General features: G+C 36.7%; 3 protein-coding genes across 4 annotated transcripts in view; all 3 read left to right on the forward strand.

Annotated features, from left to right (window-relative positions):
- Positions 1-12839: 12839 nt before the first annotated feature.
- On the forward strand, positions 12840-13969 carry LOC131032234 (heavy metal-associated isoprenylated plant protein 27). 2 transcript variants are annotated; one of them, XM_057963187.1, is made up of 4 exons: positions 12840-13092; positions 13179-13254; positions 13337-13628; positions 13718-13969. In XM_057963187.1, the coding sequence occupies exons 1-4, from the start codon at positions 13012-13014 to the stop codon at positions 13755-13757; spliced, it is 489 nt and encodes a 162-aa protein (XP_057819170.1). In that variant the 5' UTR covers positions 12840-13011; the 3' UTR covers positions 13758-13969. The 2 variants fall into 2 exon arrangements, with proteins under 2 accessions (XP_057819170.1, XP_057819171.1); XM_057963188.1 differs by having other exon boundaries at positions 12845-13092; positions 13337-13969.
- Positions 13970-20275: 6306 nt separating this feature from the next.
- The window catches only part of LOC131032231 (heavy metal-associated isoprenylated plant protein 23), a 57235-nt gene continuing 49797 nt past the window's right edge, over positions 20276-27713 (forward strand). Inside the window, exons 1-3 of the mRNA XM_057963186.1 lie at positions 20276-20438; positions 20533-20608; positions 20695-20993. Coding sequence (XP_057819169.1) covers positions 20361-20438; positions 20533-20608; positions 20695-20993 — 453 coding nt within the window. The 5' untranslated portion in view covers positions 20276-20360. Of the gene's footprint in view, positions 20439-20532; positions 20609-20694 lie in introns of the transcript that reaches the window.
- LOC131032232 (heavy metal-associated isoprenylated plant protein 23) lies at positions 25862-26971 on the forward strand. The gene is made up of 3 exons (XM_057963185.1): positions 25862-26026; positions 26122-26197; positions 26286-26971. Exons 1-3 carry the CDS (start codon positions 25949-25951, stop codon positions 26579-26581), a joined length of 450 nt encoding a protein of 149 aa, XP_057819168.1. The 5' UTR covers positions 25862-25948; the 3' UTR covers positions 26582-26971.

The raw sequence follows: 27713 nt of genomic DNA on the forward strand, positions 1-27713 counted from the left end.
AGAAAATACCTTGTGCAGAGAGTGTCAACTGGGGAAAATGTCTTCCTCAACTTTTAAAGGTAAATCTTTCTCTGCAGACAATTTACTTGATCTTGTGCATACTGATTTGTGTGGTCCTATGAAAACTAGGAGTGTGCAGGGTGATAGGTACTTCATGATTCTCACTGATGACTGCTCAAGAATGATGTGGGTCACATTCTTGAAAGATAAGTTGGAAGCTTTTGGAAAGTTCAAAGCTTTCAGAGAATTAGTGGAGAAAGAAAGCGGTAAAAGGATTAAGTGCCTAAGAACTGATCAAGGAGGGGAATTCACTTCCAATGAATTCAACAAGTACTGTGAGGAACATGGCATCAAGAGGCAACTGTCTACCCCCCGGACTCCATAGCAGAATGGCCTAGCAGAGAGGAATAACCGGACTGTGGTTAAAGTAGCAAGAACAATGTTGATCCAAGGAAAGGTAGCTCACACCTTTTGGAGAGAAGCGATGAGCACTGCAGTATACACAATCAACCGGGTACTCATCAAGAAAGGAAAAGATAAGACTCCTTATGAGTATTGGACCGGTAAGACACTTGTGGTAAGCTAATTTAGAATATTTGGTAGCAAATGTTATATCAAGAGGAGTGAACATCAGAGCAAGTTTGACGCAAAATGTGATGAAGGAATATTCTTAAGATATTCCACCAAGAGAAAAGCTCTAAAATGTTTTAACAATAGGACTCAGAGAATTATGGAAAGCATCAATGTTAGAGTTGATGAAAACTCTGGAAAACCTGAGGAAACCGGCAGTAAGCAAGTAAGAGATGAACCGGTAGTAACCTTCTAGAAACTAGTTGCTAATCAGCCAAGTGCCAGTAACAGTGTTCCTTCACCGGTAAATGCTGATGCTGAGGAAGATAAGGATGAAGAAGAAAAGAAGGAGGAATCAGTTAAGAGCATTCCTTGATATGTCAAACTGAATCATGATCCAAAGCAGATCATGGGAGATAAGGATGCAGGAATCCTTACAAGAAGAAAGGTCAGAGAAAATTCTTGTATGATCTCTGAATTTGAGCCTAAATCATTCAAAGAGGCACATAAAGATGAGGACTGGATCAAGGCAATGGAGGAAGAACTTGACCAGATAGAGAAGAATGGCACATGGTCTTTGGTACCCAGACTAGAGCATAAAAATGTCATTGGTACCAAATGGGTTTTTAGAAATAAGCTGAATGAGGATGGCACAGTGATTAGAAACAAAGCCAGACTAGTGTGTAAAGGATATGCCCAAGAAGAAGGAGAAGACTATGGAGAAACCTTTGCTCCTATAGCCAGATTGGAAGGAGTTCGTATGCTTCTTGCATATGCAGCTTTTAAAGGATTCAAAGTATACCAAATGGATGTAAAATCTGCATTCCTAAATGGTGTACTTGAAGAGGAGGTGTATATAGAGCAACCAAATGGGTTTGTCCTATCTGGAGACAGTGACATGGTGTGTAGGCTACATAAAGCCTTATATGGTCTAAAGCAGGCACCTAGAGCATGGTATGAAAATCTGCACTCTCATCTACTGAAGATTGGATTTGAGAGAACAAGCGAAGATAGCAATATCTACTTGAAATCTAAAGGAGATCAGATCCTGATCTGTGAGGTATTTGTTGATGACATTATCTTTGGTGGAGATGACAAGATGAGTCATGAGTTTGTAGATGAGATGAAGAAAGAGTTTGAGATGTCACTCATAGGGGAAATTAAGTTCTTCATTGGACTGCAGGTTTAGTAGATGAAAGATGGAATGTTTATCACTGAATCCAAATATGTCAAAGAGGTGTTGAAGACCTTTGGCATGGAAGATAGCAAACTGGTTGGTAACCAGTTGTAAACTATCCAAAGAGGATGACTTAGCATTGGTTGATGAGAAGGAATACCGATCAATGATTGGTAAGCTGCATTATGTAGTGCATAGTAGACCTGATATTGCACATGCAGTTGGCATTACTGCAATGTTCCATAAAAGTCCAAGAGAATCCCACTTGGTTGCAGTTAAGCAGATTCTTAGGTATCTAAAGGGAACTATTGATTATGGATTATGGTATCCATATAGCAAGGATTTCAACTTGAAAGTATTTACAGATGCTGATTGGGCAAGTAATGTGGACGACCGAAAGAGCACAACCAGTGGTGCATTCCTTCTTGGTGGTAGACTGGTCTCATGGATGATTAAGAAGTAGAGTTGTATCTCTTAGTCTACAATGGAAGCAAAGTATGTTGCAGCTTTCATGAACTACACACAGACAATTTGGATGAAGCGTGTATTAAATGGCTTCAAAGTTCCTGTATCTGAACTGGTAAGGATATTCTATGACAATACTAGTGCAATTAATATCTCCAAGAATCTGGTTTTACACTCTAGAACCAAGCACTTTGAGCTTAAGTATCATTTCTTGAGAGAAAAGGTTCAGAACAAAGAGATTGCACTGGAACATGTTTCCAGTAAGAAGCAGTTAGCAGACATATTCACGAAGCCTCTCCCAAAGGCTACATTTGTGTACTTAAGAGGTGAATTAGGGGTGCTGCCCCTTCAGGAGGTGAACTAAAAGTATATCCTCCACATTAGTCAGGTATTGCATAGTCATTTTTTTTTGGATTGGTGTGTTGAAGGATGCTACTCCTCAAGGGGAGTAGCATAATGGAACGGGGAAGCTTGTGCCTCTACTTCGACATTGTTGTCAAAGGGGGAGAAGAAGTGAAGCAGAGAGAAGATATCTTTGTATATTGCCATCAATTCCAAAGGGGGAGATTGTTGGCATTATGTGAACCGGTATGAGGACATGATGACATTGTATGTTGTCATTGATGTCAATATGCTGTAGAAAAGAGAACCGGTATGTTACCAAGAACCGGTATATGTGAGATTCGATATAAAATTGTGAACCGGTATATGTGCCAAAGTGAAGCGGTGTGCTTGTTCAAGGTGAACCGGCATGTGATTATGGGAATCGGTACATGGAAGCTTTGTATGACTACCGATTGGTAGTCTCAACTTTAGGGTTTCCGGTTGAAGTCCTTCAAGCCTGTGTGACTCAACTGGTGACTTTGTGTGATGAGTTAGCATTGTAACGAAGAACAGATCATGTTATCATGTCAGTATTGTGCGCATGAAGGATCTTGCATGAAGGAGATTGTTCCTATCTACCTCGGGAATGTGCAAAGTTTGCAAACGGTGAAAACGTGTGATGGGTTATCAGCCACCATGAAAGTGGTGGAGAACGAACGATGGAGAATGTCTTGAGATAGGTTCAAGATGGTTGCATTTAATGCAATATTCTCAACGGTCAGGATTGAACTGTTTGAATTGCTTAATCTAAAAAGTTTAGGGTTTAGGGTTTATGCTACCGACCTATCTGTTTCCTATAAGGTCGATGTTGTGTTTCTTTCTGAGTTGTTGGCAAAAGTTGTGTGTATGTATCCAAGTGAAGAGATACGTGATTCTTGCCAGACCAGAGGAAAGGATTGATACATGTAGAGTGTGAGTGCAGAAGGAGAAGAGGAACTAAAGCGGATCTGCATTGGCATTGAGTGCTCTTACTAGATCATTGTAATACCTATTGATCTCTAACCACTTCAACAGTTAAGAAATCCCTTAACAGGGTAGCTTTAATAGACTTACAGTAGATCCTTTGACAGGGTGACTCAAAACCATTGAGTTCTTGAAATCCTCTAACAAGGTAACCTTTAACAGGGTTTAACCCTTAATCGGGTATTCTAGCCATCCCTTAACCGGGTGATCCCTAACAGGATCAGTTCTTAACAAAACCTATTGTATCAGTCTTTAACTGGACAAGGCTCCTAATAGAGCAGACTTCTAAAGAGTTCATAAAACAACTTGTGGGTATTCATCCCCACTGTGGTTTTTCCCAGTTGGGTTTCCACATGAAAAAAATATGTGTGTCATGTGTGATGATTTTCATGTGATGATTTAAATGATTTGTGTCTGAAGGCAAATCATGTTGATTTAGCTGTTTATATATTTTGATGAGTGATTACCTATTCATGCACTAGGGTGAAATGGAAATGAAGTATTAGATTGTATGAATAGATAAGTGTCAACCGGTTAATGTTTGTCACAGTCATTCCTAGCTTTACTGGGTGCACTATGTTTCAAATCGGTGTTAGTGTTCATTTGTAGTGTTTGATGTCTAACTGGTTTGAGTAAAGTATTTTTTTCTATACTGATTCACCCCCCCCCACCCCCTCTCAATACCAGTTTGGTACTAACTGGTCATCATTGAGTTATCAGGGTTTCCAATACTACACTAATTTCAAGGGTTTAGGCCTACCCGAGTGACTTGGAAAGATGGATCTAAAACCCTTCACCAGTCAAAACACCTACTCAAAAAAATTAGGGATTCTTCAAGGGCACTCAGATGGATTTTCAACCATGTGACATTTTGTCTTGCACCAATCCATATGTGCCGAGAATTTGCACATCTCCTGCTATCCTAACTCACCAACTCCCAGCGGTGAGCCTAGGGATTCATTGTATCTCCTCCACAAAGACTTGAAAAATAAAAAAACCCTATTCTAAACCTATGTATAGACCCTAACCTATAATTCCACTTGATTTAAATAGGTTCCATCAATGATTTCTTAGGTTAGAGCCATTTTTGCTCTTAAACCCTACTTGCAAGGGTTTTACACCTAGTTGCAAAGAATGGATGATATCTCTGCAAATAAAGACAATCAGTCCTACAAATCAAACTAATTGAAAATTAAATTCAATTAACACTCATTCCCTACAATGGGATTCTACAGTCAAGTCCTTACTGGACCATACAAAGCAATGGAAACTCAAGAAAACTGTTAAACGATGAAGAAAACAAGATTTACTTGCAACTCAAAAACTTGTTCTTTCATTCCCAATTCTCCCAACCCATACAATGAAGTATATTTTGGCTTATATGCTGATGGTTTAGTTGGTTCAACCAGCTTTGCAATGCCATCATCCAAAAATGCAACTTTTGCAAAAATTGCAAAATGTTGCTCAACAACTTCTTACATCTATTGACTCCTGAGATGCAACTTTTCACTCTAATGCATTTCAAGGCTCCTAAAGGTCCTCAAACACCCTAAAATACCTAAAAACACTACAATATACCCCTATTACATGATAACAATCATCTGGAGTACTACTCTTGTGATCTACCTTAACATTTCAACTTCTTAGGATGACAACATCCTGAACACAAATGACACAATCCAAAACTTGGAAAACTCAACCATGGCTCTACTGAGTCCCAAATGGTTGGTCCATTATTAAATCAATAAAGACATCACACAAAACATAAAAGAAACAAAATTGCATGCTTGGAGTGTTAGGTGCTCTGCACCATACTCCCGTGGGATAAAGAACTCAAGTCCCTAGAGTTAAGAGGTCTGCAATCTCCACTCCATGCTGAAGTATATCTGATTTTGATATCCACATAGCATTTGAATTAGGTAACCCTTCCCACTTGACAAGATAATGTTTGTAGAATCCTTTCCTTGTCTTGTTTACTACCTTGGTGTCCAAGATACTCTCCAACTTGACGGGTTGGCTTGGTGGCAAACCTCTCACCCAATCTTCATTAACCCGTGATTAAATGTCCAATTGATTTGTTTTTTATTCTCCCTTGTATGGATAGAGATCACATACATTGAAGATAGGAGATATACCCAAGGTGGGAGGAAGTTCAAATTCATATGCATTTTGTCCATATTTGTACACCACCTTGAGAGGTCCAATCTTCTTCATCATTAGCTTGGTAGGATGCCCTTTTGGAAGTCTCTCCTTCCTAAGGTATGCTAACACTAAGTATCCAACTTTAAATTGCACATTCCTCCTTGTTTTATCAGCTTGAACCTTATACTACTTGAATTTTTGTTGTAAGGACCGCCTTACCTTATCATGCACTTCTTTAATACCTTCTATGAAGTTCTCACCTTGTGCACTCTTAGGTTCCATAGAACTGAGATCTCTGATCTCTAACATGCCTCTAGGATAAGATCCATACACTATCTCAAAGGGACTTTTACATGTGCTTTGATTCACTGAGTCATTGTATGCATATTCTGCCTGACCGAGTACTAAATCCCAAGTCTGCCCATGTTGTTTTGTAAGACATATTAGCAAGTTACCCAATGATTTGTTGACTACCTCTATCTAACCATCTGATTGAGGATGATAGTCAGATGAAAAGGATAACTTGGTGCCCAAATTTCTCGAAAGTGTCCTCCAAAAGTGGCTTAAGAATTTCACATCTCTATCACTAACAATGTCAATTGGAAGACCATAAATTCTAACTATCTCCTTGAAGAAGATGCTTGCAATATAGGTGGCATCATTGGTGCTCTTGCAAGGTATGAAATGTGCCATTTTGCTAAACCTATCTACCACCACATACACACTATCAAATCCCCTTGGAGTTCCTGGTAAGCCTAACACAAAATCCATGCTCAAACATTCCCAAGGCCTCTGAGGGATGACCAAGGGTTGATATGGACCTGCATTACTTGATGATCCTTTTCCTCTTTGGTAGATTGTACATTTCTCTACAAACCTTCTCACTTCTGATTGCAACTTAGACCAATAGTAAAACCTACCAACCTACTCCAAAGTCTTCTCTATGCCAAAATGACCTCCTAGACCTCCTTGATGCTACTCTTGGATAATATTTTGTCTCATAGAACATTAAGGTATGCAAAGAAGATGTCCTTTGAACAAAAAAACCTCTTGTATCATATACTTTGAATAACAGATATTTGAGGTGTTAGAAAAATCAGAACAAACACTATATATCTCTGCAAAATCCTTATCATCCTTGTAGAGGTCTTTTAACTCATTCAAATTCACATTTTTCAATTGTAATTCCTGTATAGTCATGACTCTCCTACTTAGTGCATCAGCTACCTTTTTTGTTGTGCCCTTCTTGTGTTTGATAGTGAAGGTATAGGATTGTAGGTAGGCAGCCCACTTTAGGTGTCTCTGGTTCAACTTCTCTTGCCCATTGAGGAAACTAAGGGCATGGTTGTCAATGAAAACTACAAATTCTTTGGGCAGCAAGTAATGACGCCACTTCTTCAATGCTTATACCATTGCATACAACTCCAAGTCATATTTGGAGTAGCTTTTCTTAGCTTCATTCAACTTCTTTGAGAAGAAGGCTATAGGATGACCCTCTTGGCTTAAAACTGCCCCTATTGCCCTCTGGCTAGCATCACATTCTATTGTAAACAACTTATTGAAATCAGGAAATCTAAGGGTTGGCAGCTCTGGTATCTTAGCTTTCAACATTTCAAACCTCTTATTGGCTTCCTTTGTCCACTTAAAGTGACACTTAATCCCTCCTTTAATGGTGTTGAGTATAGGAGCACAAACATGGCTAAAGTTTCTCACAAACTTCCTATAAAAAGATGCCATTCCATGAAAACTTCTAACATCACTTGTGCCCCTAGGTATAGGCCAATTAAGTATTGCTTCTACCTTATTTGGATCCATCTTTAAACATCCTTGAAAAATAACAAAACCAAGGTTGATTTTGAGTTGAGCCTCCTTCAACTTCTTCAAGACCATCTGCACATTCTTAAGGTGCTCCTCCTTGGATCTACTGAAGATCAAAATGTCATCAAGATAAACAATAACAAATCTGCCAATAAACTCAACTAAGACTTCATTCATGAGCCTTTGGAAGGTACTAGGTGCATTGGTGAGGCCAAATGGCATCACGAACCACTCATATAGGCCTGCATTGGTTCTAAAGGCTGTCTTCCATTCATCTCCAGGTCCGATTCTAATATGATGATAACCAGACTTCAAGTCCACCTTTGTGAAGTAGCTTGCACCTCCTAGATTGTCCAATAGGTCCTCAATCCTTGGCATGGGAAACCAGTACCTTATAGGGATCTTATTGATTTCTCTTGAGTCAGTGCACATCCTCCATTTGCCTCCTTTTTTAGGCACTAACATAGTAGGAACAACACATGGACTCAAACTCTTCTTGATAAACCCTTTGTCTAAGAGTTCTTGCACTTGTTTGGCGATCTCTTCATTTTGACTAGGTGTCATCTTATAGGTAGCTTTGTTAGGCATATTTGCCCCTGGTATTAAGTCTATTTGATGGTTTGCATCTCTCACTGGAGGCAAAGAATTAGGCATGTCATCTCCTATAACTTCTTCATATTGTTTTAGTAGACCTTGCACCTCTTGAGGCACTTAACTCATTGGATCTGCCTTAGCTTCATCTTTAGGCTTCAACACTATAGCATGGCCTTGATGACCTTCTTCATTTAATACTTTGAGACACTCTTTACCTCTCATCAACATCACACTTGATCCTATTTTCTTTTCCTCTTTTGGATCAGGTGGTGGATCCATTTGGTATTTCTTCGCATTCTTGGTGATAAGATAGTTGTTCTTTTCTCCATCATGACTAGCTCTCACATCATATTGCCATGGATGACCCAACAACAAATGATAAGCATCCATAGGCAATATGTCACATAGTAGTTTGTCTTTATACTCACCAATTTCAAAGTCCACCCATGCTTGTTCATTAACTAAGACATGTTGACCCTGGTTGAGCCATGATACCTTGTAAGGAGTGAGATGTGGTAGTCTTTTTAGTTTGAGTTTATCCACCATTTCAACTGAGTCAATGTTCTTATTGGAACCTGAATCTACAATCACCTTAAAAATTTTCCCATGCGACTTACAAGTGGTCCTAAACAAACTTTTCCTCTGTTGGGGCTCTTGAGCTTGGGGTATCTTGAGCATCGTTCTCCTCATCATTAAGTTTTCTCCATCTGTCACTGGCCCTGCCTTGCTGATTGGAGAGGTCTCACTTTGAGTGTCTTCCTCTTGCACCAATTGAGTCCTTCTTTCACCCATGTATGAGCTTGTTGAACTTGAGGCTTTTTTCGAGAACCTACTCATGGTATGTCCAACTTGATTGTAGTGATAGCACCTACCAGTGAAGGCTATATTTCCTCTTCCTGAGCTTCCAAACCTACCCCTAAAATTGCTCCTTCCTCTAAAGGATCCTCTAAATGTTCCTCTTTGTGAGTCCCCGTTGCCTTCTTGGCTTTGGTGCTCTTCATTTCTTGATGTTTGCTTCCCTCTACCAAAGGTTCCTCTACCTTTGAAATTATTACCACCTCTATGTTTCTGATTTTGTTCACTTCTCCTCTTGATCTTCTCCTCTGCCCTTAATGCAAACTGAAAACACTTATGGATAGTGTCTGGTGTGAGGATACTTATCTCATCTTGTATGTTTTTTCTAAGGTCATTCATGTACCTGACCAATTTCTCCACTTCATTCTCATGCTTTATAGCCCTCAAACTGAGTTTGTGGAATTCCTCAGTGTATGCATTGACATCTAACTCCCTTTGTTTCAGATTTTGCAGTCTTGTGGATTTGAATATCATTATCCACTGGTAGGAATTGAGCCTTAAGCCTTATCTTCATACACTCCCATGAAGTTATCTTCTTCTTACCTTCTTGTACCCTTTCTTCTTGCATCATGTTCCACCAAACTAATTTTGATCCTCTCAATCTTGACTTGGCCACATTTACTCTTTTCTCCTCTGCTACATCCTTATAATCAAAGTGATTATCTAGAGCCTCTATCCAATCTAATAACTCTTCTCCATTGAGATTTCTTCCATAGGTGGGTAATCCATCCAAGTTATCTTTGGAGATGGATCTGACTACATCAAAAAATAGCTTTTGATCTTGAGGCATTGCTATTGCTGCTTGTTCCTCTCCATCTTCCACTTATTCATCTATCTCATCACCCCATTCTATCTTAACCTTCCCCTTCTCCTTCTTAACATCTCTGGTTCCTCGACTTCCTTCTGCATCCTTCTATCATTTCTGCCACCATCTACCAGATGGCGTTTGGAGTCATTGCCTTTGGAGGCATTGAACTTGCTTCTGATTCTTCACAATCTAACATACACCAAATCTTTCAAATAATGGCTCTAATACCACTCTGATGCAAAGAGTCTTGAAGCTTGGTACAATTCACCTTTTGGATTGACTTGTCTTACTCAACCCTTCAACTACTCAAGCCCATCCAATGGCACTTAGTAGGGGTTTTTCTATTGAGACCTCCAAGGTTTGATCCACTTTGGCTTGCCTCCAATGTGTAGCCACTGGTCTTAGACAATCAACTCCTCCTATTGAGGTTGCCACCTCAATCTTCACACACCACTCCTAGGCTCCAACAACTCCTGCAAGGATCACAACACTCCAACCTCATTCAAAGGACTCAAAATACATATACATATTGTCTTTGAATTCTTTTGAGGCTTTTAGCATCTCCAAACCCATCACCATGGTTTCCTATCCTTTCTTGGTCTCTACCGGGCTCAAATAGGCCTAATTGGATTAGCCCTCCCTTGGCGGTTTTAGGCACTAAGTTTGAAAAATTCCCAAACAAGGCAACAAATAAATTATGGATTCGAGTACCCTTTTCAGAGTTACAAAAAATATTGTTAAATTGCATCTGGGTTATCTGTACACATAGGGTTTCCAATACTGCAGTAATTTCAAGGGTTTAGGCCTACCTGGGTGACTTGGAAAGATGGATCTAAAACCCTTCACCATTCGAAACACCCGCTCAAACAAATTAGGGATTCTTCAAGGGAACTTAGAGGGATTTCCAACCATGTGACATTTTGTCTTGCACCAATCCATATGTGCTCAGAATTTGCACATCTCTTGTTGTCCTAACTCACCAACTCCCAACGGTGAGCCTAGTGCTTCATTGTATCTCCTCCACAAAGACCTGCAAAACAAAAAACCCTAGTATAAACCTATGTATAGACCCTAACCTAGCATTCCACTTGATTTCAATAGGTGCCATCAATGAATGCTTAGGTTAGAGCCATTTTTCTCTTAAACCCTACTTGCAAGGGTTTTACACCTAGTTGCAAAGAATGGATGATATCTCTACAACTAAAGATAATCAGTCCTGCAAATAAAACTTATTGGAAAGTAAATTCAATGAACACTCATGCCCTGCAATGGGATTCTACAATCAAGTCTGTACAGGACCGTACAAAGCAATGAAAACTCAAGAAAACAAGATTTGCTTGCAACTCAAAAACTTGTTCTTGCATTCCCAATTCTCTCAACCCGTACAATGAAGTATATTTTGTCTTAAATGCTGATGGTTTAATTGGTTCAACCAACTTTGCAACGCCATCATCCAAAATGCAACTTTTGCAAAAATTGCAAAATGTTGCTCAATGACTTTTTACATCTTTTGACTCCTGAGATGCAACTTTTCACTCTAATGCATTTCAAGGCTCCTGAAGGTCCTCAAACACCCTAGAAGACCTAAACACACTACAATATACCCTTATTACATGATAACAATCATCTGGAGTACTACTCCTGTGATCTACCTTAGCATTTCAACTTCTCAGGCTGACAACATCGTGAACACAAATGACATGATCTAAAACTTGGACAACTCAAGCATGGCTCTACTGAGTCCCAAATGGTTGGTCCATTATTACATCAATAAAGACATCACACAAAACTTAAAAGAAACCAAATTGCATGCTTGGAGTGTTAGGTGCCCTGCACCACAAATGCTCCAGTAGTTGTACATTTTTGGGCAATATTTTCAAAGAAATATTTGTATTAGATTTGACAAGTATCCAGTAGTTGTACACTGAGTTTGGACTTTTTGAAAATAAATATTCCTTAACATGCACAAGTTGTAATATTTGTCAGTTACAAGTTAAATATTAAATTGTGACATTATGAATCTGAATTGGTCCATATTGGATGTCATTTTTATATCTTCTATTTTTAAGTGTGATATGCAATGGATTTATATAATTTTCTCAGTCTCTTAATTATTTAAGAAGGATTCATTATTTTAAAATTGATACACTTATTGTAGATAACTATGTTATATTAATGACAACAAAATATGTTACATAACATTTAATAATGTATGTATAAATGATTATTTTACTTGAGGATTACTAGCTTTGAAGTGTTCAATTATTGATCCCATGTATCACATATTTGGTATTTTTTTTATTAATATATAGAATGAATATTTAATATATTTTTTTTCTACTATTAATAATGACAATTGCTATAATGACTATTGGACCCCTCTCGCCTATTGGCACCTCGCGATTGGAACGTTAAAAACAATCTTATTCACACGTCTCGATTCCAGCCATATCATCTGCTATCACTTACAACTTCACTCATTTCCTCGGCTGCTGTCACGCAAAGTAACTAACAGTGAGCAAAAGAGATGGCAATATTTCATAAGCCAGGTTTCATTTCCCTGCCCTATTTTAGATGCCTTTGTTATTATTATTTTAATTTGATACGCAACATGTGAATCAATATAGGTATATTTCTTTTCAGTCCGTTGGACCATAATGAAAATGGGGTCTCGTTCTCTTTAGCAAGCCATCTTCTCGTTTCCAGTGTAGAGAATTTTAAGAAAATTCTGGCAATTTCTAAGGAAAAACTGACGAGAAGAACACGTGCATTTCCTATGAATGTCAGTTAGAGACAAAAGTAATCAATCTATTTGGACCCTCACACTTGCATTATCATGTCGGAGAAGCAATTGCGTTGAAAACGACCGCCATTCATTTACTCGACCTTACATCCTGCTATTCCAAATAATCATTCACGCGTTCAACTCCACCACTCTATCTAAAATGATTATTGTGCGAAGTATCTCGTTACTTCCACAGATTACCTTCATCTATCTCCGCCCATTCCCTCTCCTGCTGACACGTATCTTCGTAGAGCTCTTAGAGAAGTGATAGGTTTATCCATATCTCTGCATCACACCGCCTTCTTTATAAATTTAGAGCTGAGAATTCGATTCGGTCGTCAATCTAATCGATCTATTTAGTAATACTTTGTATTTGTGTCTGTAAGACGAGACTACACACATTATTATTTTTGAAACATCTGCTTGGTCTTTATTTGAGTGGTGTGGAATATGGGTGTCATGGCTCTTTTAGAAAGTTTGAAGGAGGCAGCAGCAACTATTCGCCGGCCCAAGAAACTTAAGCAATTTCAGGTATCCCATTTTCTCTTGTTTTCTCATTATATGGTAGATGCCATAAATTGGCATGTTAGTTAACCATTGATGTTATGCAATTGCAGACGGTTGAGTTGAGAGTTCGTATGGACTGCGAGGGGTGCGAGAGAATAGTGAGGAAGTCGGTAGAAAATATGAAAGGTGAGGAGGTGTGATTCATAAAAACATTTCATTAAAATCTGTTTCGTGCATGGGAGTGAGTATTAACGCGATTTGTGTGCAGGCGTGACATCGGTGGAAGTGGATAGAAAGCAATTCAAAGTGACAGTAACGGGGTACGTGGATGCGAATAAGGTGTTGAAGAGGGTGAGAAGAAAAACGGGGAAAAAGGCAGAGATGTGGCCATACAAGCCCTACAATCTGGTTTCCCAACCATATGCTCCTCAAGTCTATGATAAAAAAGCTCCTGCCGGTTATGTAAGGAACGCGGAACCCACCTTCCCCAATCCTGACAAAACTGAGGAAAAATACACCCATGTCTTCAGCGACGACAATCCACACGCCTGTTCAATCATGTAGATTTTGATGCTCTGCTCTCTTCTGTTCAATTATGTATTACTGTTCCAATTCAATTCATTGTTTTCAATCTGTTACTCTGTTCCAGCTCTACCATGACAAGGGAGGCAAACAGTTACATAGGATAAGATGGGTTTGTTTCTTGTGGGGGGGCTAAGCTGTAAGAAACGGACTAACAGTGAGAAGAAAAGAGCGATGGAAGTGGCGAGTGACTCCTGGCGAGCTTGGTAAAGCCAGATGTCTTTTGCTGCCGGAGAGTTTGCTATTGTATATGCAAGATGTAAAGTGGTAAAAAATTGTAAATTTCACACAATTTTATCTAGACATTTCTTTAATTTTATCTAGAAATTTCTTTAACTTTTCTGCTATACTTTGTAATCAAAGAATGAAAACACTTTCCTCTTGAGATTAGATTTGGAAAGATTTTGTCGTTGGAGATTGTGCAGGGACAGAATGTTTTCTTTATAAGAAGATAAAAACACTATCTTGTCCAGTGGGGCCCTACATGTCAATAACAGTGTTTTATTATTTAGTAAAAAGTAACTCAATAAGGCTTACACAAACAATTAAGTGGTAAGTGCTTCCTCTATAATAGAGTGTTATTTTTTTTATATATTTAAAATGCTATTTGCAGTTTATATATATGATTTGTTTTAGTTAAACATAAATAATCGTCAAAGAATTTGTCTTCAAAGTGTATATATATAAAATAATTTATTTATATATGTGAGATAATTTCTATCATTTATTTGGGTAATTTCCAATTCGAATTTTGAATTGAAAATATCATTAGAAAGTATGGTTTATATTTCTTGTAAAAATAGAATAAATTAGTGATGAGTATGGGCATGATTTATTTATGTTATTTAAAATAATATTGTAATTGAAGGTAGAAATATTAATTATTTTAAATAATCATTTCCCCTTTGCATGTTTTTTCATTTCATTTTTGTCCATATATTCATGTTTGTATGTTAAATTAGATAATTAGTTTATAAAGATATTAAGGTCTTTTGGGCACCATTTTTTTTTTTTCTAAATACTACAAATTCCTTATTAAGATTCAAACTTCGAGCTCACTTGTAATTTTAAAAATTTCTTAGAAAAGAACTCTTAAGAACATGCCAAGCACACATCGAGCACACATTTAACAAATAAATCACAATATACATGGACCAGCTAACAAGAGTGGATACAACCCGTCATCATTAACTTGGAAGGGTGCTCCCTCAAGGTACTATAGAATAATTAAAGATAAATATTTAAAAACATTGTATACAAAGACGAAACATATTTGACATAGCAATAGCTCAAAATTTTTCACTAATAATGTTCTATTCTAGTTTTTATAAGTTTGAAAGATAGGATCTATTTAAATGGTAGATTAAACATCATAGTTAACATGGTTAGACTACAAATGTTTGATCAATTAAATTTAACAAGGAGTCAACACTTTTTATATCCCCATGCTTAGTCATATGAATCAACAAAGAAATGATAGATTACCAACACTACATATCAAATAAATTAAGCTTTATTAAATTTGATGGATAATTGGTGGAAAATCAGGGTTGGTTCCTTTTCTATTTATAAAAAGTCACTTGATTAATGAAATATACAATAAATAAAATTATGAATTCCACCCCGCCCGCATGGGTAGCAGATTTGGCTTGGGTTGTGGATTTTCTCTCTGTTGGTTTCAAGTAGCTTACTAGATGCACATGATTTGTGGGCAATTGTGAGCATCCTAGGTGATTAGTCTGGCCCCAGTTCACCCCTTCCTAACCTCAACTTGACAATAAATAAGACTAAGATAAGTTAGGTTGGACACTAGACTAGATCGCAAGGATACCCCTACAATTAACAAAAAATTATGAATTGCACCCCAAAAACTAGAAAATACATGTAAAAGAGAAAAGTTGGTTTAGCTAAGAATATATCTTTCTTCTCTAACTAAACGAACGCTTCTTTACTACTCTAGGATTAATAAAAATCTTGCCTATCATTGCATCCTAGTATTGTTCTTGAAAGAACAAAAACATCACATCGAAGTATTTCTTCACTGGGGTAATCAAAATTGTAGTTGATTTTAGCTTGTGACGTTGGTGCTTCCAAATTGCCAAATGAAGTACCTAATCGATATCTTTCTAGAAAATTTGGAAGCTAACAGTTTGAACAAACCATCATTCAAATAACTTATAAACTATTAAGTTTCTACCATCTTCTCAAAAACATCAGGTCCTTCTTCAGTAGTTAATAGATCCATTTCTTATTATCGTAGTCGACATCCCATACATATGCCATTGCCCATGGGGATAGTCAAAGCTTCAATGGGAAGATGTGCTTTAATAAGAATGACTTAAACTGTTAATAATTCCACGTCTCTCACAGATGACTTGTCCTGCCATGTCTCTTGTGTATGTATGTCCATCTATTGATCATAGGTTTTTGTTAGTTTTTGAAAGATTCTGTTAGAGATTGTGTAAATATATGATATTTTCTTTATAAGAAAAAGAAAAAACTTTCTCGTCGAGTGAACCCATGTACATGTCAGATAACAATTTTCTTTTATTTAGTTAAAAGTAATTCTATTATGGAAGGCTTAGACAAACAATTAAGTGGTAAGCGCTTCCTCTATTTGAGTTCCTTTTTATTGGTTCCTATCATAGAATTATAGGGAAGGGGGCTTTATTTAACTTTTTATTTAAAAATTTTTTTTTAACGAAACAAAAACAAAATATTTTTGAATTATTCTCATTTTCAAGAATATTTGATTAAAGTATAGATATCAATTTTTTAACAATACATATTCGAAAAATTAGCTTTATGCATTTTTATTGGCTGAAAAATTTAATTAGTATGGACAATTAATGAAATTCAATTCTTATAGTTTGTCAAAGAAAATTGGGATAAGCTTGTTGCATCCATTTGATTTTATTTCAATTTTATCATAATGCTTTTTTCCCCAACAACAGAGTAATCTTATCTTTATCTCTTCTTGAATTGATAAAGGCCATAGTTTGACGAGGTCTATAATGGTCGAGGATTTGATTCATTCGAAGATAAAAGTGAATTTTTAGGCTCTAGAGTCATAAGGAGGTGTGTAATCTGCAAATTTTTCAATTTTTATTTTATAAAAGCATAACCAACTGCCTCATTATATATTGATACATATAACCAGTAAAATGTCACTTCTCATTGTATATTTGAACATTAATTTATTTATTTTAAAGTTCCCATTAAATTTGTTCAATAGTTGTTCCTCATTCAAATAAAGTTCATTAACATGATAGTTTTTGTATTTGTGTTATGTGATTTACAAAGGTAGCATGTCAAATTTTTCTCCCTCGTCCTGCAATTATTCTAGCTAAGCCTAGTTTATTTATGTAGACTATTTCATTTAGTTTGAGACTACATAAGACCCATTCATTCATTAACCTATTATCATTGATTTTTAGGATCATAAGGTCTAGAACATGATATATGCTTTGTATAATAATTAAGAGTGTTCTTTCTTAGATGAGACTTTTATCCATTACATTTCTAGTCACCTTACTTTTATCTTTTATCTTCTTCATCAGGTTGAATCCTTCCGAGAAAACAAATCATAAGTTAATTTACTATAAAATTTAAAATATTCATTAACTAGGATGGAAGAAATCTAAAGGAAAAGAGAAGAGTACTACATCTTGTGAACCCTTTGACTAAGTTTGACTTGAATTTCATAGATATTTTAGCAAAAAATAAAAATAAACAAGGAAGTTATAAAACTAATATGTTTGATATAGCCAATGCTAGCACTATTTTTCTATCAAATTAATATTCTATAACTAGTAATTTATGATTATCTAGAAAAATAAATAAAATATTGCTTTTATGCCTATTATACCTATCTGTATCTACACTAAAGTGGTATTTCTCCCCATTTCTATCTCTCTTCTTTTGTTTAAATTTGTATTTCCCTAAGCATATGTAGCTTCCCACGAACACTTGCCATCTTTAAATTGTTTTCATGAAATGATTGATCAAAATTTACCCCCTATCTAATCATCCCCCTTTCCATCTTTCTCTTTCCCTTTTTCCCTCCTCCCTCCTTATGTCCCTCCTTCTCACACTTTCTATCCTTCCTTATGTCGTTATCTCTCTCTATCTCTCTATTCATGTATTTGTATCTCTCTCAAGTTCCCTACATCTATTTCTTTGTTCCTCTGTCTCACACTATTATTTATCTCTCTTTGACTCTCTATCTCCATCTTTTACTAAATCTCTCTATCTCTCTCCTCCCGTATCAATCTCCTTTTGTATTATTCTCTCTATCTCTGTCTCTGTCTCTGTCTCTATCTCTGTCTCTGTCTCTATCTCTGTCTCTGTCTCTGTCTCTGTCTGTCTCTGTCCTGTCTCTGTCTCTCTTTGTCTCTCTCTATCTCTCTATGTCTCTGTCTCTCCATCTATTTCTCACCTTTTATTCTCCTTATCATCATTTTTCCCTCCCCCCTCTCTCTCCTCTCTCTATCTATATCTCTATATGTAAATGTTAGTTGTTGTAATATTTAATACACATTGGAATGAAATTATGTAAATGGTCTAGACACAAGACAAATTCCCTCTTAAAATAATTTTTCCACACATCTCCACATGGATATACTCATATGCTTTCAAGCTATGAATGTCATATACTAAGGGCTTTTGTCATCCTTTTTTAGGTAAGAAGACACAAAGATGTGAAGTGTGCACTACTCAAAGTGCAATAAAATGGTCTAACACATTATGAATGCTTGTTTAATTGATGTAACTTGGTGCATACACTCAATTATCTTTATATAAGATAGAGAAGAGAGAAATGCAAAAGGATAAAGGGAGGGAGAGAGGAAGAGAGAAATATGCAAAGATAGGTAATGAGAGGTGTACAAAGAGAGGGAGTAATTTTACATATAATAATTGTTTATTTATATTTTTTGTACATTCTAAGGATGTCACATTCATAGAAAAAGTTAGTGTAAGTGGACAAACACAAAATATCATCTGCTTAATGACCTATAAATTGACCTCATGCATTGCATGAATGTATGTAGGAACAAGAAAGCAATTTACAAGTTGGCATACTCAGTATACACCAATATACAATTGCTAGTAACTAAACAAACTATTATCATTGCGATGATATGAGAATAGCCAATACTATTTGCTAAAGTAGGTAAGATACTAATAAAAATGTGCACCAAAGGGGCCCTCTAAGAATTCCCTTGCGATATTTGAAATGAGGGCCTCTTTTCTCAAGCAAGATGCCTAATGCAAGTTTGTAGATGAATTCACTATTCTGTTATTAAATAATTGGTATAGACAAAAATCATGATGGTAATTATGCTAATAAGTGTCTATAGTGGCAGCAGCTCCTATAGGAGATTAGCAAGAATTCGTGAATGAAAAACAAAACAGAAGGATAAGCATCAAAGTTGAAAATTTAGTTTCAAAGTTCCTAATCCACCAACTTTCCTTCCTTATTTGATTTGAATTTCGCTCTATTTAACAACTCAGCCCCTATCGAAAATAGCAAGAGAAGACTAATAAAAAATAAATTGTGATAAAAAATGATATAATAATTTTTAAATGAAATAATAGATAAATAAAATAATTTCTTAAATAATAATATCAATATTTTTTATATAACATTTTCTAAATATAAAAATATACTAGTTTATTTTTAACGGTAGCATCTTTTAGTGATAAACGCATAATAATAAAGATAGACACTTTTGGTTTCTGTGAATGATTTCCGAGAAGCAGAAAATGAACTAAAATGCACCGACATTAATCTGATCCAATTTTAACTCTTCGTAAGTGACAATTGGACCGTTAAGAACTTATACGCAAATTTCAACGCCTGTTGATATGTCGTGGCGCGTGCGGATTGGATTCTCGATTCGAGCAAAATTATCTGCTATCGCTTTGGGTTTATACAACTTAAAATCATTCCCTCTCAAGGAAAGAATGAAATAACAGTGAGAAAAAGAGATGGAAGTACCATAGTCAGACCCCTGCCAAGATTCGATAACTCGGGTTTCATTTCCCCCAAATTTAGATGGCTTTGCTATTATTAGATGGCTTCTCGTTTCAAGTGTACATAATTGCAGGAAAATTTTGGCATTTTTTAAGGAAAAGCCCACGGGAAGAACACGTGCACTTCCTATGAATGTGAGTCGAGAAAAACATAATCTATTTGCACCTTAAAGTTGGACCGTGACAACAATAGCATTATCATGTCGGAGATGCAATTTCCATGAAAATGCCTTGAAAACGACCGCCATACATTTACTCAACCTTTTAAAACGCTTACATCCCGCCATTCCTAATAAATCATTCACGCCTTCAAGTCCACGAATCTATCTATAAACTGTGCCTTCCCGGAAGCAAGCAACACAGATTCCCTTCATCCATCTCCCCGCATTTCCTCTCCTGCTGCCACGTTACTTTTCTACGGCTCGATCTGCATTTTTTTCTTTTAAGCCTTCAGTAGACAGACACCTGTCTTCGTGGAGCTCCAAGAGAAGCGAGTGGTTTATGCAGATCTCTGCATCACATCGCCTTCCTTATAAATTGAGAGCGGAGCATTCGTTTTACTCGTCAATCTAATCGATCTATTTCTTAATCCTTTGTATTTGTGTCTGTAAGACAAGAGTCTACACAGGCTTTTTTGAAACATCTGCTTGGTCTTTATTTGAGTGTCGAGGAAGATGGGTGCTATGGCTCTTATAGAGAGCTTGATGGAGGCAGCAACTATTAACCGGCCCAAGAGACTTAAGCAATTTCAGGTATCCCATTTTCTCTTGTTTTCTCATCATACGTTAGATGTCATAAACAAATGAAATGGCATGTTGGTTAACCATTGAAGTTATGCAATTGCAGACAGTGGAGTTGAGAGTTCGTATGGACTGCGAGGGGTGCGAAAGGAAAGTGAGGAACTCGCTAGAAAATATGAAAGGTGAGATGGTGGGATTCATATATAAACACATTTCATTAAAATCTGTTACGTGTATGGGAGTGAGTATTAACGTGGGTTGATTGCAGGCGTGAGATCGTTGGAAGTGGATCGAAAGCAATTCAAAGTGACAGTGACGGGTTACGTGGAGGCGAATAAGGTTTTGAAGAGGGTGAGAAGAAAGACGGGGGAAAAAGCAGAGATATGGCCATACAAGCCCTACAATCTGGTTTACCATCCATATGCTGCTCAGGTCTACGATAAAAAAGCTCCTGCTGGTTATGTAAGGAACGTGGACCCCACCTTCCCCAATCCGCAGAGAAGTGATCAGGAACAATACACCTCTGCCTTCAGCGACGACAATCCAAACGCTTGTTCAATTATGTAGACTCCATGCTCTGCTTTCTTCAATTCAATCCATTCTTTTCAATTATGTAGAGTTTGCTATTGTATATGCAAGATGTAAAGCTGCGAAAATTTGTAGATTTCACACAATTTTATCTAAAACATTTCTAAACCCTGTAATAGTGGGAAAAGTTGTGTTTGTTGATAATAAATTCTGTTATGACTGTGTAATCAAAGAATGTAAACACTTTCCTCTTGAGATTAGAAGGACTTGCTATTCTATACGCAAGACGTGAAGTTGTGACAAGAGATTCTGTTAGTTTTGGAAAGACTCTGTTACAGATTCTGTAAAAACACGAATCACGATGTTTTCTCTATAAGAAAATAAAAAAACACTTTCTTGTCCAGGGGGGCCTCTACATGTCAGATAGCCATGTTTTCATTAAGTAAAGAGTAACACTCTAGCTATCATGGAAGGCTTAGATAGACAAGCAAATTAAGTGCTTCCCAATCCTCTATTCGAGGTCTTCAACAAAGGAGTGTTATCTTTGATTACTTAGAATGTTATTTGCAATAATTTAAATAATTTAAAGGTTTATGTATGGTTTTAAAATAAAAAGTGTTGTTTAGATATTTATGATTTGTTTTGGTTAAATATATATAATTGTAAAAAAAAGTTGGTTTATTATATATATATATTTATATAGCATGATTTTTATTATTTATTTTGGTTATTTTCAATTTTTGATTTGAATATGTTTGTCAATATGGAATGAAATTACCAAGTTTGATTAGGTCCGAAAAATATAAGTACAAAGCATAGTTTATTTCTTGTAGGAATAAATTTGTGATGAGTATAATTGTGTTTTATTTATTAATAATGTAAATAAAGAGAGAAGTATTAATTATTCTAATTACTCATTTCTTCTTTCCATGTTTTTTCCATTTCCTTTTCATGTATTGATATGTGGAATTAGATAATAAGGTCCTTAGGATATCACGTTTTTCCAAATACTTGGTCAAGTCATCTTCAGAATGATACAAAAGATGGGAAAACCATGTCTTTTTGTTTGTAAGATCTAAGATTATAATTTGGAGATGCAAATGTGAATAGATGAAAATTACACAATATAAAAATTGGTAGAAATTTAACTTTCGATACAACTTGCAAAATTTGCAAAATTGCTTGGGAATTCCAAATTTCTTCATGGTGAAAAGTTCACCTAGTATTTCTATTCAAAATAAGAATTTGGCATGCAATTTGCAAGAGTCTGAAAATTTTCTTAGAAACTTTGAAGTTTTGCATGTTCAAAAGTTTTTCTAGTCATGTTATGAGAAATCAAAACTTGGGATGCAATTTGCAAAAGTTGTAAAGTTGATGGGAAACTTAATAATTCTATATGGCGAAAAAATTGTCTAGACTTACTATCAAAAATTAAAATTTGGGATGCAATTCGCAAGAGTGATAACATTTATTGGAAACTCTAAAGTCAAGAATAGTGAAAAGTCTAAATAATCATGTTGCCAAAAAAATGAAACTTGAAATGTAATTTGAGAGGTTGCAAAGTTGCACATGAAGTTTGAAGTTTTACAAGAAAGGAATGGAGAAAAAGTTAAGAGGTTAGGAATCAATTTGTAAGAGTTGCCAAGTATCATGAAAATTTCACATTTTTGTTAAAACTTGTTATTTGAGTTTTGTCCTAGTAAATTTGACTATATTTGAGTATGTCATTGTGTTGCCGTAGTTAGTGAATTGGTATTGCATGAGTTGAGTGTCATTTTGTTGTGTCACAACAGCTTGTGTTTGTATGTGTGAAAAGTGGCATGTTGATGTCACATTTGTATTATAATTTTTGTTTGTTTGTTAATGTCTTGGACATAAGCTTGGGGCATTGGAGATTTAATTCAATATGAACAAATTTCAACACATTGTTAATATTTTTAACTAGCTCTTTTCTTAGTGTAAATTCACAAAAAAATGATCTATGAAAAATAAATTTATTTTAGAATTTTATTCCATGATGTATGAAGAGTTAAAATGGTATATGTAGATGTAAAATATAATCTAAAATTCAAACTTACAACTCTATAAACAATAAAAAAAATTCTTTCTTAATAGGCGACGATGGAGAGCGGGAAGGGGAGTGCTAGGGTTTCAGGAGGAGGGGAGATTGCAAGAGATGAGAATAATGAAGATGATGGCCATGGTGTGTGGATTCATTTAGTTGATGGTTGGGCCCTCTTTTGAGCAGTCATGGTTATGGGGCACTTGGTTTTGCCTCCTCCTACTTGGTCCCATGTTTTGGGTTAGTTGGAGGTCGTCTCTTGTGCCACAGGTGTGTTTGTAAGGTATATTGGCCCTCATCCCAGTTGTTCTCTTGGTCTGCCCAATCTTTGGGCCCCCTTTGCAGCTCCCGTGGTGGTTTCGGTTTGGGGTTATTTGTGTTGCCCCTGTTTGTGGGTTCCCTCCATGCCTTACACGAGGGATTGTTTATTGCTTGCAATGTGTGTTGTGTTGGGGAAGGGGCTTCTCAATGGTGGGTTTGGCACAAGGTGTAGTGGTGCATTGTGAGGAGGCAGTCCCCCTATCTTGTTCCTACCCTTTCCTTGTGCTTTGTTATTTGGGAGCTGCTTGTGAACCCATTGTCGGGTTTTTCTTAGGTAGGTTGTAGTTGCTTTGCGTCTTCCTAGACCTCTCCTATGGGATGCATGTTAGGAGAGGACTGCATTGGTTCCTCTGCTCCCTCTCTACTGTTGGTGGTTAGGGATGAGGCCTTTCATTTTGTTTTGTGTCTTATCTTGTCTGATGTTGTTAGCCAGCTTCTCTTCTCCCAGGTTCCCTTACTTGTGGGATGTGGTAGGGAGTTGGTTTTTGTTTTGACTATGTTTGTTGGTCTTGCGGTGCCTTATAGAGATTTGTTGTTCCTCTATGTCTTTTGGAAAGTGGGTTTTTGGATGGAGGATGTGGGTGTTTGGAATATCTTCTCTATGTTTGACTTAGAGGTGATTTCCCCTCTTCTTATGTGGAGGGACCTTGTTTGGTTTTAGGATCTTAGGTGCCTTTGGTGGGGCTTGTGCTACTAGTTTGCTTCCTTTAGGTAGAGACTCCTTTTGAGGTGGAGTTTGCCTAATGGGGGGTTGAATGAGGTCTTTGGGGTGGTGGCTTCAGCTCAATTCTTAAGGAAACATGGTTTACTTGGTGGAGTTGGTGTTTGGCTTACTTTGGCAGGTTGGAAGTGATGGTGTGTTGAGGGTTGGTTACCTTGCAAGCACCTAACCAGAGAGGGCTTTGTTCCCTTTCTACTTGTCACAGTGGTGAATGCTGATCTCTTTCGAGGACTACCATCTTTTGTTTGGGTTGGTGTTTTTTGCTCCTGCTTCCCCTTGTTCTCCTATGGCTGCTTTTGTGCATTGGGGCTATTGTTCTACTGTTAGGATAAGGTTGTGGATTGCCTTTTTAAATTCATCTATTGTTTTCTTCTCCCTTGGCTACTTTTCTTTTCGTTTAAGGGGTATTTTTTGGATGGTTCGGGGTTTTGTCCTAAACCCCTTTGTTTTGGTTTGATGTTTTCAGTGTGATGGGAACTTTGGTTCCACTAGTTTGAGGATCCGATAAAAATCCTCCTTTCAAAAAAGGCTTTGTCCTTTTTTGGTTTCGTTTTTTGGTGGGTTCATTGCTTGTGAGTTCCCCCTTGTGTGTCTGTTGGCAGTTATGTATCGGTAATAGAACTAATTTTTAAGACCCATAAAAATAATTATTCAAGTGAATTCGAAGCATTCTCGAACTGTGGGATATCATCTTTATATTAAATAAATATGTTTTTTCCCCAATTACCAAATTTTAAATTCAATCCGACCTGAACAAATTTAAAATTTCGCTAATGAAGGTGGAAATGGGAACTCATCCTCTCAGCGAAGACGAATTTACTCCTCTAGTCAAATATAGACATGGAAACGCATGATAATAAAGATAAACAACTGAAGGACACGTGTGCTCTCTGTGAGTGTTCTTCGAGAAGCATAAATTGAAGTAAAATGCACCGACACTATCTTATCTTATAAAATAGGAAATCATTCGCAACTCACCATTGGACCGTTTAAAACTTCTGCAAATTTCAACAGGGGTTTACGAGTCGTGGCGCGTGTGGATTGGTTCCTCAATTCGAGCAATAGTACCTGTAATTTGACTTTGGGTTTACTTATAACTTCACTCATTTCCTCTCCGCCTGCCACGTACAGAAACGGACAAAGCAGCAGCGAACAAGGGAGGTGAAGTGTGAACAATATGTAATTGTTTTCAGTCTATTTAACCATTGTGAATGCGGGAGGTGAAAATGGGGGCTCGGTCTCTTTAGCAAGCCAGCTTCTCGGTATCCTTAAAAAGGAAAGTTCACGAGAAGAAAACGTGCATTTCCTGTGAATGTCTGTTGAGATAACCGATAATCTAGCTGCACTTTACACTTGGATTGTTACATTTTCTATATCATCCCGGAGGCAATTGCCACGAAATTGCATTGAAAACGACCGCTATCCATTTACTCGACCTGTAGAAACGTTACGTCCTGCCATTCCTCATAAACCAATCATTTATGTGTTCAACTCTACGAGTCTATCTAAACTTTTTTTTATGTAGGCCACCAATAACTATGCTCTCATTCCTTCCCCTTTGCCACAGTATCCCGTTGCTTCCCAGATCCCCTTTATCCATCTCCGCCAATTTCCTCTCCTGCTGCCACGTAGCTTTTCTACGGTTTGATCTGCATTCTTTCTTTTCAGCCTTTAGTAGGCAGACACGTGTCTTCGTAGAGATGAAAGAAAAGTAATTGGTTTATCCAGATCTCTGCATCACATTGCCTTCCTTATAAATTGAGAGCGGAGTAATCGTTTTGGTCGTCAATCTAATTGATCTATTTATCCTTTGTATTTGTGTCTGTAAGAAGAAGGTCTACACAATTTTTTTGAAACATCTGCTTGGTCTTTATTTGAGTGTTGAGAAAGATGGGTGCCATGGCTCTTATAGAAAGCTTGATGGAAGCAGCAACTGTTCGCCGGACCAAGAAGCTCAAGCAGTTTCAGGTACCCCATTTTCTCCTGTTTTGTCATTATAAGTCATATGCCTTTAAGCAAATAAGGTAGATTATAATTTAACCATTGATGTTATGCAATTGCAGACGGTAGAGTTGAGAGTTCGTATGGACTGCGAGGGGTGCGAAAGAAAAGTGAGGAAGTCGCTTTCAAATATGAAAGGTGAGGTGCTGGGATTGATAAACACTTTTCTTTAAAATCTGTTTCGTGTATGGGAGTGAATAGTAATATGATTTGAGCGCAAGTGCAGGCGTTAGATCGTTGGAAGTGGATCGAAAGCAATTCAAAGTAACGGTGACGGGGTACGTGGAGGCGAACAAGGTGTTAAAGAGGGTGAGGAGGAGGACTGGGAAAAAAGCAGAGATGTGGCCATACAAACCTTACAATCTGGTTTACTATCCATATGCTTCTCAGGTCTACGATAAAAAAGCTCCTGCCGGTTATGTAAGGAACGTGGACCCCACCTTCCCCAATCCGCAGAGAACTGATGAAAGATATACCTCTGTGTTCAGCGACGACAATCCAAACGCTTGTTCAATTATGTAGACTTTGATGGTCTGCTCTCTTCTGTTAAATTATTTACAGAAGAAGAATTGTATAGTATGACTACACCAATTCAATTCATTGTTTTCAATTCAGGGGCTCTGTTCCTGCTCTGCCATAACAGAGGAGGCAACTGCTAGTGTAGGAATGATGTAAGTACGCTGCACAGATATACATTTTTTAATTTTTTTCAAATAAGTGGGAAGTGTATATTTTTTGCCAAAAAGCTAAGAAGCCGGCCAAGTAAAATGGCAAGCGACTGGCAAGCTTTGGGTAGAGGGTCAGTTGAGTAGATTCGCTATTGTATACGCAACATGTGAAGTTGTGAACAAGAGATTGTGTTACTTTTGGAAAGATTGTGCGATGAATAAGACACGATGTTTTCTTGTCGAATGGAACCCATAACCATGTGACATAACAATGTTTTATTTAATGAAAAAATATCAGTCTATTATGGAACAAAATGTTTTATTTTAATGAAAAAGTATCAGTCTATTATGGAAGAATTAAATTGACGAAGTAAGGTGTTATTTAAAAATAAATAGATGGTTGATAATAAAAAAATGGTTCTTTACATTTTATAATTAGTAGAGAATGTTAATGTTTTGTTGCAAAGAGTTATATCCAAGAGATAATACAAAGATTTACATTCAAAAAATAATTGTAGATTATTTTAGTAGATTAGTGAGGAAGGATAAGTTTTCTTGGTGTAGAAAGGTTGTGAGTATTGTTTTTAATTCTTGATATATTTAACATTTTTTTATGTATGTTATCGCAATGCATAATATCAAGTTGGAAGACTGTTAGAATAGTGTAATCTATATATCCAAACACTATTGAAAGGGTACATGGACAACCTCTTAGTTGGATGATATATAAATATAATTTAATTATTCTCCTAGTTGACTTCCAATATTAGTTGTAGTGATATTTAAATACAATCTATAAATCTAAAAACACTTTTGAAAGGGTGCATGGATATCCTCTTAGATGGATGACATATAATATTATTTAATTACTCTTCTAGTTAACATTTATTGGTGGGTCCCATGTAAATTATTTGTTGGAGATGGATGTCATTCCTAGGAGGTGTAAGAGAGGGAGATAAAAATGTATACACAAATATAGGAAGCGA

The sequence above is a fragment of the Cryptomeria japonica genome, chromosome 5 (genome assembly GCF_030272615.1).
Source record: "Cryptomeria japonica chromosome 5, Sugi_1.0, whole genome shotgun sequence".
In the NCBI taxonomy this organism is placed as follows: Eukaryota; Viridiplantae; Streptophyta; class Pinopsida; order Cupressales; family Cupressaceae; genus Cryptomeria; species Cryptomeria japonica.

Coding starts and splice junctions, on each gene's coding strand:
- LOC131032234 (XM_057963187.1), top strand. CDS start 13,012: ATGGGTGTCATGGCTCTTTTAGAAAGTTTGAAGGAGGCAGCAGCAACT. Junction 13,093..13,178: donor AGAAACTTAAGCAATTTCAG/GTATCCCATTTT, acceptor ATGCAATTGCAG/ACGGTTGAGTTGAGAGTTCG. Junction 13,629..13,717: donor CCACACGCCTGTTCAATCAT/GTAGATTTTGAT, acceptor ACTCTGTTCCAG/CTCTACCATGACAAGGGAGG.
- LOC131032232 (XM_057963185.1), top strand. CDS start 25,949: ATGGGTGCCATGGCTCTTATAGAAAGCTTGATGGAAGCAGCAACTGTT. Junction 26,027..26,121: donor AGAAGCTCAAGCAGTTTCAG/GTACCCCATTTT, acceptor ATGCAATTGCAG/ACGGTAGAGTTGAGAGTTCG. Junction 26,198..26,285: donor GTCGCTTTCAAATATGAAAG/GTGAGGTGCTGG, acceptor GCGCAAGTGCAG/GCGTTAGATCGTTGGAAGTG.